Source organism: Hyla sarda, chromosome 3 (assembly GCF_029499605.1).
Source record: "Hyla sarda isolate aHylSar1 chromosome 3, aHylSar1.hap1, whole genome shotgun sequence".
NCBI classification, from domain to species: Eukaryota; Metazoa; Chordata; class Amphibia; order Anura; family Hylidae; genus Hyla; species Hyla sarda.
Window position 1 is genome coordinate 28,593,465 of NC_079191.1, and position 13,379 is coordinate 28,606,843.

The 13,379-nt window shown below is 40.9% G+C and overlaps 1 protein-coding gene across 1 annotated transcript; it reads left to right on the forward strand.

Moving 5' to 3' along the window:
• The first annotated feature begins 564 nt into the window (after positions 1–564).
• Positions 565–12,709, forward strand: LOC130361222 (cytochrome P450 2K4-like). The gene is made up of 9 exons (XM_056563963.1): positions 565–738; positions 1,933–2,095; positions 5,449–5,598; positions 6,253–6,413; positions 7,081–7,258; positions 9,004–9,183; positions 9,552–9,736; positions 10,239–10,380; positions 12,531–12,709. Exons 1-9 carry the CDS (start codon positions 565–567, stop codon positions 12,707–12,709), a joined length of 1,512 nt encoding a protein of 503 aa, XP_056419938.1.
• The last annotated feature ends 670 nt before the right edge of the window (positions 12,710–13,379 follow it).

A 13,379-nucleotide genomic window follows, 5' to 3' on the forward strand; every position in this document is an offset into this window, starting at 1 on the left:
TTGTTACCACCATGCACAAATGACACCATCTGAACCAAATGAGTTTATCTTTGTCACATCGGATCACAGGACATGGTTCAAGTAATCCATGTGCTTATTCTGCTTATTTTCAGCAAAATGTTTGCAGGCTTTCTTGTGCTTCATCTTTAGAAGAGGCTTAATTCTGGATTGACAGCAATGCTGACCAATTTTATAGAGTGTATGGTGTATAGTCTGAGCACTGGCAGGTTGATCCCCACCCTTTCAAACACTACAGCAATGCTGGCAGCAATCATACCTCTATTTTCCAAAACCAACCTCTGGATAGGACGCTGAGCATGTGCACTAAACTTCATTGATTGACCATAACAAGGTCTATTAGGAGTGTAACCTCTGCTGTACGACCACTGTATGCTTTTTTTTTTCCACCATGATGCAACTCATTTTTAGGGTCTTGGCAATCTTCCTGAAATACTGTGTGTGCGTGTGTGTTATATATATATATTTATTTATTTTTTATTCATATTTTTTAAAGTCTTCATGTGTTGTCTTCCTTCTCCATATTCTGCAGAACTCCCCTTTACCATGGATCTGGTCACTGTTCTCCTGTCCATCGTTGTCATCCTCTTTTTGGCCAATGTTTTCAGAAATCAAAAACAAGGGAAATACAAAAATTTCCCATCTGGTCCAAAGCCTTTACCAATCTTTGGAAATATCCTCATGTTGGACATGTCAAAACCTCATAATACATTTTTTCAGGTAATGAAAGTATTATATGTGTTATCAAAATTTAAAGTGACCCAAATATAGTGAAATAACAAAAAAAATAATTATCACCTGTCCAATCCTGTGTCGGTGCAGTGCACAAACTGGGGGCTGACACGTGACTGCTGCAGCCAATCGGCACCCTCAATGGTCAAGTGTTGTACAACCGGCATCATTGCTCAGTTATGGGAGCTATGATGCCAGTAGTATGACCATTGAAGCCACTGATTGGCTGCTGTCGTCACATGTTGGCTGCTAGTAAACACAGCCCACCGGAGCTTCTGTGATGGATAGCCATGGGATCAGACACAAGAGGAATGTAATTTTATGACATTTGGAATGTTTTTCATAATTTTATCAATGAGTACATAGCCTATAGTCTGAAAATGACTTATGACCAGGTTCAGGATTTGTGTGTCTCTGTGTACCTTGGCATCTATACTCCTTCATTCTGATCCCGGGTAAATTTTGACAATATATTTACTATACCTTTTACGTTTGTTTTTAATGTATTAATGTTTCCATCAAAGTCATTGAACGAGTCAGTAAATGGAAAGCAAATCACAAATAGAGGAATTGTCCAAGATCAGAAAAACACTGGTTATCCATCCTGTCCATGGGTTGTGTCTGCCAATGTAGCTCAGCTCCATTAAAAGAAAACGATCATTTGTTCACCCACACTAAACCCAATACACTGGATTATAGTGTGGATGAACAGGAGACCGATGAGGGGTTATGGGGTTAAACACGTACCTGCCCTCTGGAGATCTGTCCCTGAGAAGATCTTTTCCCATCTTCAGTAAATTGCACTCTGGAGGCGGAACCGCAGACTCTATATGAATATTCATTGCTGCGTGTCATGTAAGTGATGCGCAGACTGAGTGCTCATGTGACCCACGACAATGAATATTAAAATTGAGCCGACGAGTCCACCTCTAGCGCACAATTCACTGAAGATGGAAAAGATCTTTGGAGGGACAGATCTTGGGAGTGCAGGTACGTATTTAACCCATTAACCCCTCAATGGTCTCCTGTTCACCCACTGCATAAAATGCATAAAAAAGATTATGTATGTGTGCATACTCTGCAGGGCTTTCAGGAGAGCAAAAGGAGACATACTGGAGCTGTGGGAGACCGGGGGTTAAAGAAAATCAATAATTTAGGCTGATTTTTCTACCTTTTTTACAGCTGTCTAAGGAGTATGGTTCAATCTTCACTATTCATATAGGCATGACAAAAATGCTGATCCTATGTGGTTACGACACCATTAAAGACGCTTTGGTCAACAATGCTGAAGTCTTCTCTGAAAGACCCCATAGTCCTCTGTTTGCCAAGACATCAAAGGGCCATGGTAACTGCTTTACTTTGTTTTTTTAACTTTTTTGTATTACGTTAAACATTTTTTCTAGAATACTCATATATGTCTTCACCAATTTATTGTAGATACAGATTTGTCCAAACATGAGAGCAAAACCCTCACAGCTTGTCAATCACATCACAACCACTGGATGACCGGAATGTCTGGACATTCCGGAGACTGCACGGGAATGTGCCATCTCATATACGCCTATACATTCTGTGTGGCATCCACAGAAAGAATAGACAGGTTCATTCTTTTTGTGGACACGGAAATTGGAATTTCCGTGCCAGAAACATCTAGCGCGAAAATTCCGCCATGTGCGCAGCAGAATCCTATTGAATACAACGGGACTCTGCTGCTCCGGAATCTCTGGTGGAATTCCAATGAAATTTGTAACATGTGAACATGACCTTAGAGAATTACTATGTTCTTGGTTCTTATAGGTTTAAGTATATTTTATTTTATGCTACCTGAAGAATGTGGTTGTGTACTGGGACATCTGCATTGAAGTAATACCACAAATATCCTTATCAGGGAAGGCAATAAATGCAAAAAACCAAATGCCATCCAGGCACAAAAAAGCCGGTATACCCCTAAAAATAAAACGTAACTTTTATTAATTCCAACTAAATATAGACGTGAATTAAAATATACCTATATTGTCACGGTATAAATCATCAATAAATATCCCACTGTGAAATTGTGTTGAAAAGTATTTATAACCAACACTGGGGCCAATGCCCCTTCACGGGGATAAAACACATATATACTTTTAGCCCAAGGCTGCAGTCCCTGAGCACTAGTACCGTGACAACAAAGAATTTTAAAAGCAAGCAGACACTGCCGTGACAATATAGGTATATTTTAATTCACGTCTTTATTTAGTTAGAATTAATAAAAGTTAAGTTTTATTATCAGGGGTATACCAGCTTTTTTGTGCCTGGATGGCACTTGGGTTTTGACATCTGCATTGCTCACCATGTTCTTTAGTCATACCTTGTGTTATGGGCCTTTGTTTAAATACATAACGTGGGAACCAATCAGATCGCTTCTTTCATTTAAGAAAAAAAAAGGACTCTGAAAAATAAAAAATAAGTGATTTGATTGGTTGCTATGGGGAACTTGTCAATTTTTCCTCAGCCCAGGTCTTGATGAATTACATTATAAGGTTGGGTCCAGACTACAGAATTTCCAAGAGTAATTCCGCTTAGAAATTTGTGTCAATAGGATTCCACAGCACAGCGCACACTACAGAATTTTAGCAATGGAACTTCTGCCACTGAAATTCTGCTGTCGAAAGAATGATTTTTGCACATTATTTTGATGAAATATTGCACAGAATACATTTCGGGCTATGGGGATCGGCAATGTCTTATTCAGTCACGACTGGTGTGCCCCAGAAATCTCTAGCCGAAGGATTTCAGGCCAAAAATTCATCAGTCTGAACCTTGCCTTAAAGAGTACCTGTCACCAAATAAACTTTTCTAAACTAACTCAGGCTATGTTCCCTAACTACTTCTGACACCCCTCCCACCGTTAAAAAAAATTTCAGAGCTTTAAAAAGCTGTGTATCTTAAAGGGGTATTCCAGGCCAAAACTTATTTTTATTTATCAACTGGCTCCGGAAAGTTAAACAGATTTGTAAATTACTTCTATAAAAAAATCTTAATCCTTCCAATAGTTATTAGCTTCTGAAGTTGAGTTGTTGTTTTCTGTCTAACTGCTCTCTGATGATTCACGTCTCGGGAGCCGTGCAGTTCCTATGGGGATATTCTCCCATCATGCACAGCTCCCGGGACGTGACATCATCATTGAGCAGTTAGACAGAAAACTTCAGAAGCTAATAACTATTGGAAGGATTAAGATTTTTTAATAGAAGTAATTTACAAATCTGTTTAACTTTCCGGAGCCAGTTGATATATATATATATAAACAAAGGTTTTGCCTGGAATACCCCTTTAACTTTATTCTTGCTCACATAGTGCTATCTCCCAGCATGAGAAATTAAGTGTTTCCCAGCAGGCATGACATCACTGAAGCCTGCTGGGGTCCACTTCCGTGCGGACACGGAAAATGGAATTTCCATGCTGGAAAACATCTGGCACAGAAATTCCACCATGTGCACAGCGCAGCAGAACCCTGTTGAATTCAACAGGACTCTGCTGCAGTGGAATCTCCATGCCAGACTCCAATGCGGAAGACAACACGGAAATTCTGCCATGTGAACAAAGCCTCCGAGGTGTAACAAGCCACTGTGTCTCTCAAGCCCACATATCTGTGCCAAGTATTCCTCTGCCACGAGAGATTCTAGAGATAATGAACCTGACTTTGCTGGGTCAAGGGATACACTACTGGTACGTTGATAAGGGAGCACTTCCTCACTTGTAGGCAGCAGCTTTGTGAGGACATTCTTGCTCAAGGATCGCATCCTTGCCCAGGAAACTGATTTGCCAAGAGATGGCTGAAACGAAAGGCTAATTGTTGAGATTGGCCAACATCAGTGGCTAGAGTGGAGTCTGTGTACAACCATTTGTCCTGTGCTTCCCTGCTGGGAATAATTGTTACTATTATTATTTCTCATCTGGACTTATTGTCAGATTGCCAAAGTCTTGAGTTCCTGCAAAACAACTCTGTACATGTGTGCCCCGTTCTGAGAGTTTGCATAGTCTACAGCTTCATGGCTGAGCTGTTGCTGCTCCTAGATTAGTGGTCTCAAAGTGTGGCTCTTCAGATTTTGCAAAACTTCAACTCCCAGCATGCCGTTGGCTGTCTGGGCATGCTGGGAGTTGAAGTTTTGCAACATCTGAAAGGGCCACAGTTTGAGACCATTGTCCTAGATGCTTCCACTTCACAATAATAGCCCTTGGTGACAGGGTAGAATCTAGCAGATAAGAAAAATTCACAAGCTGACATGTGGCAAAGGTGGCTTCCTATGACAGCTCAGTATGGCCCCCAACCCTGACCAGGGCCGACTCCACCTATAGGCAAAAAAGGCAGCCACCTAGAGTGCCCTCCGCAAGAAAGTTTTTTCTCCAGGCCATGAGAGCCACAAAACTGTCACCCCAGTAGTGAGATTACATGAGGTGGGGGTTTGTTACTGTGTGTCAACCCAGTAGTAAGGTGGGGCGTGTCATTGGGAGGAGTCAATGGGGCAGGAAAATTGGCTTTTGCCTAGGGTGGCAAAAATCCTTGCACCAGCCCTGACCCCAACCTTATGCCTGTGTAATGCCCCTCTGTGCAATAGATGGGCGTCCACATACTTTTGGTCCCATCTCATGACATTTAGGCAATCATCAGACATCTAGACGTTCTTCACCTTAGAATGTTTTTCTTCCATTACTTAGGTCTTGTTTTTGCCAATGGAGAGAACTGGAAAGTGATGAGAAGATTTACACTCTCGACGCTGCGAGATTATGGAATGGGGAAGAAAACCATCGAGAACAGGATCACCGAGGAGGCCGAGTGTTTGGTACAGAAGCTGAGATCCTATGAAGGTGAGGGGGGGACTATATTGTCCATTTTTGGCATGATATCCCTAGTCTTGTTCTGCTCAAATCTTCTGGTAGGCTACAAGGACCCAAATTTACTAATACTGTCTTATTCTTTTCACAGTGCAAAGTGCTTCTTTAGATATTAAAGGGGTACTCCACTGGAATTATTATTATTTTTTTAAATGAACTGGTGCCAGAAAGTTAAACAGATTTGTAAATTACTTCTATTTAATCTATCTTAATCCTTCCAGTATTTGTATACTACAGAGGAAGTTCTTTTCTTTTTGAATTTATTTTCTTTCATGACCACAGTGCTCTCTGCTGACACCTCTGTCCATGTCAGGAACTGTCCAGAGCAAGAGAGGTTTGCTATGGGGATTTCAACAGTTCCTGACACAGACAGGGGTGGCAGCAGAGAGCACTGTGGTCAGAATGGAAAGAACTACACAACTTTCTCTGCAGCATACAGCAGCTGAGAAGTACTAGGAGGCTTAAGTTTTTTAAATAGAAGTAAATTACAAATCTGTATAACTGTCTTTAGTAATTCCTTTAAGAATACTGCCTGCATATTTACACACATGCACAAAAACAACAACAAAAAATCCCCTTATTAATATAATTTACTATAATTTTTAAATTAGCATTTTCCCATTCTAGGAAAGCCCTTTGGTGACTTCACCAGTATAAATGGTGCTGTGACCAATATAATTGTGGCCATACTGCTCAGTAAAAGATACGACTACGAAGATCCGACCATCCTGAGGCTTATGCACTTAGTCACTGAGAATGTAAAACTTTTCGGAAGCCCATGGATCAGGGTAAGTCAGAAAATAATTTTATTTAATTTTATTTTTTGCTTCAACCCTGTGTTTTTTTGTCTGTGTCACTATATACTTAGAGGGGTTATCCAGGAATAAAAAAAACAGAGCTAATTTCTTTCAAAAACAAGAAATTTCTGTCCCCAGGTTGTGTGTGGTATTACAACCTGGCTCCATTCATTTCAACGGAACTGAAATGCAGAACCACACCCAACCTGGAGACAGACAGGGAGCGGTTTTTGAAAAAAAATTACCTCTGTTTTTCTATTCCTGGATAACCCCTTTATAGCAATTCTATGGAAGTTTTGTGGTTACTATTTTCCTACAGTTTTTGTTTTGCCTATTCTCGCCTTTAAGACAGTGCTTCCTAACCAGAGTGTCTCCAGTTGTTGCAAAACTACAACTCCCAGCATGCCCATTGCTTTTTGGGGAAAAAATTGCATAACATTTTCTTCATTTTATTTTGGGGTGATTTTGTATGATTTTTATTTATTTTTTTACATAATTTTTAAAACTTTAAAATAAGTTATTTAATTTACACTACATTATCATATTTCTTGGATGCACTAAAAAAATTATATATATATATATATATATATATATATATATATATATATATATATTAATAAAGAAAACTAAAACTTTTTTTTTTTTCAATTTTTTTAAGCTGTACCACAGTTTTCCAGGCCTAATGGATCGGCTTCCAGGACCTCACAAGACAATTTTTAAAAATACTGAAGAATATCAAGGTTTTATCAGAAGGACCTTTACAAAATATAAGACAGAGCTAGATGTGAATGACCAGAGGAACCTTATTGATACCTTCTTATTCAAACAACAAGAGGTACCATTCATTTTTCACCAATGAATATGAACTGCAAGAAATTTTGGGCAATTACATGAATCTGTGCATTTACAGAAGTAGAATAAAATGTATCCTACATAAAGTCTATAAGAAGTTTAAGAGAAATACAGATGTGTCCAGACGTTATCCATCATAAGGTCATTTTAGTACTTACCTGCAGGACAGTAATGGACATGCTTACGAAGGATCCGTGCCTGTCTTGGGGCTAATTGGCAGTGTCCTGAGTCCCCCTTAACTCTGCTACTTTTATTTTGTAAAATTGTATTTCTTCTTTGAGTTCCCTCCCTCCAACTACAAGTCCCAGGATCCCTTGTCTGTAAGCGTGATGTCACTTTTCTCCCTCCCACACATCAGCCAATCCACATATTGAAACACACCTAGGAAAATTCCCTGCAGCCCTATGGAGAATGATCTCCTCCACATCCAGCACTCTCTCTGTCCATTGAAGCAGATAGGCTCCCTTTCAACACCTGACTGGTGATGTAATGTCTCAGACTGCACTGCAACCTGGGAAAACCCACCATGAAACACAGGTACAGACACTATATTATAAACTACACTAACTTTAAAGGGGTACTCCAATGGAAAACATTTTTTTTTAAACCAACTGGTGCCAGAAAGTTAAACAGATTTGTAATGTACTTCTATTTAAAAATATTAACCCTTCCAGTACTTATCACCTGCTGTATGCTCCACAGGAAGTTCTTTTTGAATTTCCTTTCTGTCTGACCACAGTGCTCTCTGCGCTGATTTTTAAATAGAAGTAATTTACAAATCTGTTTAACTTTCTGGCACCAGTTGATTTTATAAAAAAAGTTTTCCACTGGAGTATTGCTTTAAGGTTGGCATCTCCCATTGATGCACCAAAAGCAAAAAATTCTTCTGAAAACCACTTGCATTGTCTGACATGGAGAAGTGTGGCTTTGCGTGAAGGTGGTGCGGCTGCTCCACACACCAAATTTACTTAAATTGACGCCTGTTTAATCCAATGCAATCCTACACTGGTGGGGGTTTACTTACATTGTGGAGCGCCAGTTATATTTAATTCCCCCTACAGCATATGCTTATCCAAAAAGTGTATCATGGAATCATGCTAATCTAGCCATCATGCACCACACATTGTGGGATGTGTTCAGCCATAAGATAAAGTAGGACACAACTATAGCTCTTAGATATTCCTCTTGACCCTCCTTAAAGGGGTAGTCTGGGGAACAAAACTTATTCCTTTTCCACAAGATAAGTTGTAAGTGTCTGATCAGGCCCCATACAGGGGATAACAGGGGGGCCCCAGATGCCAGAACCCTGCGTTCTCCTGTACAGGGACCCACTACTTACCCATCCTCTGTGCACTTTGACCCCCACCTTTCTGGATGTGGGCAAATGGCAGCTTACTCAGCCAATCACCGGCTGAGGTGGGACATCACTGGGGCTGGTAAATGGCTGAGCGGGTCGTCACGTGCTAACATCCAGAAAGGTAGGGGCTGGAGTGAGCCAAGGATAGGCAAGTAGTGGGGCCCCATACAGGAGGTCGAGGAGGGCTTCAGCGATCAGACCCCTATGATCAGAAGCTTATCCCCTATCCTGAGAATAGAGGATATGTTATTTTCATTTCCCAGGACAACCCCTTTAACAGTCTCAAAACTGTGATATGGTCTCCATATGGTGCAATCAATCTAGCTTGTTCCTAGCTTTCACTTTAATATTGTACTTAAAAATATCGTCATTATACTCTCACTCGTAAACTAAACTTCTATTTTTCACAGGGAAAGCAGGAATCCACTCAGTATTACCACAATGACAACCTGACTGTGCTCGTGGGAGATCTGTTTGGTGCTGGAATGGAGACCACGTCCACCGCATTGAGATGGAGTATTCTGCTGATGATGAAATATCCCAAAATTCAAAGTGAGATATGTACTTGAAAAAACAATGAATTATAGGGATGACCCAGGGTACAGCCCCCGCCCCAGAGGATCCACCCCATCCATGCATTGTATGGCCACCCATTCATCTGAATAGTCAGTCTGTAATACTATATTTGGCCACTTCATTGGAAATGCATGGACAGATAGTGTCCTCCCTACACTGAGATTCTCTCTTTGCACTAGAAATAGTGTCACAATTTGTGTGACTAAACTGCAGTACCAGATATGGTCTATAGACAAACGTGGCGCTGTTTCTGAGAGAAAAATCCTTATATTTTTAAGGCTTATTTGATGCTTGGGTGATAAATATTTGCTTATTTACTGTAATCTATATCTCCGTCTTGACAGCAAAAGTACAAAATGAAATTGATAAAGTGATTGGATCGGCTCAAGTTCAAATGGAGCATAGGAAACAATTGCCGTATACTGATGCCGTTGTTCATGAGATTCAGCGGTTTGGGGACATTGCACCGAATACTATTCCACATGTAGCTTCACAAGATGTTACATTCAAAGGATATTTTATTCCAAAGGTAAGCGCTGCCAGTAGTTGACTCTGCCATAGTACATTTGTAAGATATAAGCTTTTTTGTCATTATGCAAATGAGGTTCAAGTGCCCAGGGGGTAATACCCTGCATGGTAATAGCCCAGACAAGTCCAGCCCATCTCTTCTTTATCACCCCTCCCCATAACCTGTTTGACTGACAGCCATAGGCTGGACTTATCTGGGCTCTTGCCATGTTGGGTTACGCCCCTGGACACTTAAGACTCATTTGCATAGTAGCAATAAGGCTTATATCTTTTTAACCCTATGCTGTTAATCAATTTTTCAGTATATTTTTATTAATGTAATTTTACTGACCTGGAGAATAAAATGAACAAGTCATTTTTGTCATCCTGAAAACCAGACCACCAAAAATTGTCAGAATTTTTTTTTTATTCCTCGGTTTAAAACTGAAGAAAAAAAAAACTGGGTATAAACTTATAAATCATGCTGGGTATAAGACCAAATGTCTACTTTCTCCCACCTCCAGGGAACTATTATCCTCCCGGTGTTACATTCTATACACATGGACGAAGAATACTTTGAGAAACCGAAGGAGTTTTATCCAGAACACTTTCTAGACTCAGAAGGAAAATTCAAAAAGAATGAGGCCTTCATCCCCTTCTCAATAGGTAACATTCATAATCACATCTGTTGTAGGAAGCATTAAGATATAAATGGAGAATACAGTTCTGAGGCTAGTCCTCCAAACCTGACCTTATCTGTCATCCAGAAATTGAGTTATTACTAGGTGACCTTTCACCTTAAAAGACTTGGTAAGTCCATGCTTATTCATTTTAAAGGGGTACTCCGCCCCAGACATCTTATCCACTATCCAAAGTGATGCAGTGCCACCCCGCCATCCTCACTACAGAGCACACTGGTTCTATGCATGATGACGGGGCGATGCAGGGGACGAAGCATCATGACGTCACGACTCCGTCCCCCGTGACATCACGTACCACCCACTCAATACAAGTCTATGGCAAGGAGTGTGGTGATCATCATGCCCCCTCCCATAGACTTGTATTAAGGGGGCATGGCTGGACATCACATGGCGTAGCAGTGACGTCACGATGCTCCATCCCCTGCATCGCCCTGTCATCAGAGCCAGTGTGCTCTATAGTGATGACGGTGGGGTGGTGCTGCAGAGATCGCAGGGGTCCCCAGTGGCGGGACCCCTGTGATCAGACATCTTATCCCCTATCTTTTGGATAGGGTATATGATGTTTGGGGGGGAGTACCCCTTTAATACAAAGTGGTGTAATGCAGAATTTTCTCACTGGAGGCACTGCTGAGATGTTGAACAGTTACAGTCAGGGCCGCCAATAGAGTACAACTGTGGTATACTCTGCAATGAACTTTTCATTGGGCAACACTTCTAGCAAAAAGTAAATTTTATAAGTGTACTATCCCTTTAAATTCCTAAAATGAATACCTTCCAATCTGAACCATGAGGTGGGGCTTAAAGGGGTATTTTGGCCTTATACATCTTATCCCATATCCTTTGGATATGGGATAAGATGTCTGATCACAGGGCTCCCACCGCTGGGACCCCCGTGACTTCGGTGCAGCCCCAGGAATTCTGTGCTGCCCGCTGCCTCCAAGACATGATGTCACGGCCTCTCCCCCTCCATTCATGTCTATGGGAGGTGGCGTGACGGCTGTCATGAAATCACTCCACACCCCCTCCATTCATGTCTATGCGAGTGGGCATGGCGGCCATCACGCCCCCTCCCATAGACAAGAATGGAGGGGGCGTGGTGTGACCTCATAAAGGGGCGTTGCTGTGACATCATGTCTCTGTCTCGGAGGCAGCGCCCAGCACAGAATGCTGGGGCAGCACAGGGATCGCTCAAGGGTCCAAACGGTGGGACCCCTGCGATCAGACATCTTATCCCCTATCCTTTGGATAGAGGATAAGATGTATAAGGCTGGAATACCCCTTTAATTCCCCTACACATTTTTCTATGGAGAGGAATGTCAGGGGTGGAAAGAGGTGGGTGATGTCAGAGGTGAAAACTATAGTGTAGTCTGCACTCATACTTTTGTTGTTTCTCCTCTACATGGTAACGGAAGACTAAGGGCAAGTGCTGTACCTAGTATTTCAGGAACAAGGGTAAAGTAGGTGGCATTTGGGCTACTTTACATTTCAATGCCCTGCCAAGCAGCGTAACTAGAAGGTACAAAAATGTAGTCCCACCCTGGAGTCTGAGGCTATGTTTACATGGCAGAATTATTATAATTCCACACAAATTCCATACAGCAAAGTGTGAAGTGTGGCGGAATTTCTCGGAACGCAGAATTTGGCCAGAATTCTAGCCTCCATGATTTTAATGGGACTGGTCTTATATTTTTGCAAAAGCTGAATTTTCGTGGTGGAATGGCTGACATGGAATTTCTGCTGTCTGAATGGGACTGTGGAATCCCATTGAAATCAAAGAGAAGTAAATTTTGGCAGAATTTCAGCACAGAAATTCTACTGTGTGAACATGGCCTAAGGAGGACTATAAGGTTCCTCAGCTTTATATTAAAGTACTAATTTAGGGGGCGGATGAGCTCCAGGTTTACTCACCGATTCTCCTCATTGCTATTACTGATTGGGAACAAGGTTACTTCACTGTGACTAGTGCACAGAAGTATTTTTATAGGGGGCTAAGTGAAAAAAAGGATTCTTTCCACCGTTACCCAAAGATTGCTGAAATATATTGAATGGTCAGTTTACCACGCAGCAATACTATTGTTTATTTTTTCACTATCGTTTTTTTTTTTTTCTTTTTAGGTAAACGAAGTTGCGCTGGCGAGACCTTGGCTAAAATGGAGATTTTTCTGTTTTTCACAACACTTGTGCAGCATTTCACATTCAAGGCCCCACCAGGAGCTATACTGGACCTTAATCCTGCATTTGGGTCTACAAACTCCCCCAAACCTTATGAAGTCTGTGCAGTACCCCGTAGCTAGGATATGGGGTCTATTAATTCTTTAATGGAAAATTTGGTCTTTTTTTTTTACTTTTATTTTAATTTTTACGAGGTTGCAATAGAATAAAAAGTAAAATGATTTTATCATTCATATGGACTACAATGAACAATATGGCACATGTTTAACCTGCTCTCCTTCTTCTGCTCCCATTCTCAGCTCCTTTAAAGGGGTACTCTGGTGGAAAATCAACTGGTGCCAGAAAGTTAAACAGATTTGTAAATTACTTCTATTAAAAAATCTTTACCCTTCCAGTATTTTTTAGCAGCTGTATGCTACTGAGGAAATTATTTTATTTTTGAATTTCTTTTTTTGTTTTATCCACAATGAACTGTCCAGAGCAGCATAGGTTTTCTATGGGGATTTACTCCTGCTCTGGACAGTTCCTGATACGGGCATCAGGTGTCAACAGAGAGCACTGTGGACAAGACAAAAAAGAAATTCAAAAAGAAAATAATTTCCTCTGTAGTATACAGCTTCTAAAAAGTACTGGAGGGGTAAAGATTTTTTAATAGAAGTAATTTACACATCTGTTTAACTTTCTGGAAACAGTTGATTTAAAAAAAAAAATTGTTTTCCAATAATTGCGGCGGGACCCCCGTGATCAGGCATCTTATCCCCTATCCTTTGGATAGGGGATAAGATGTCTTAG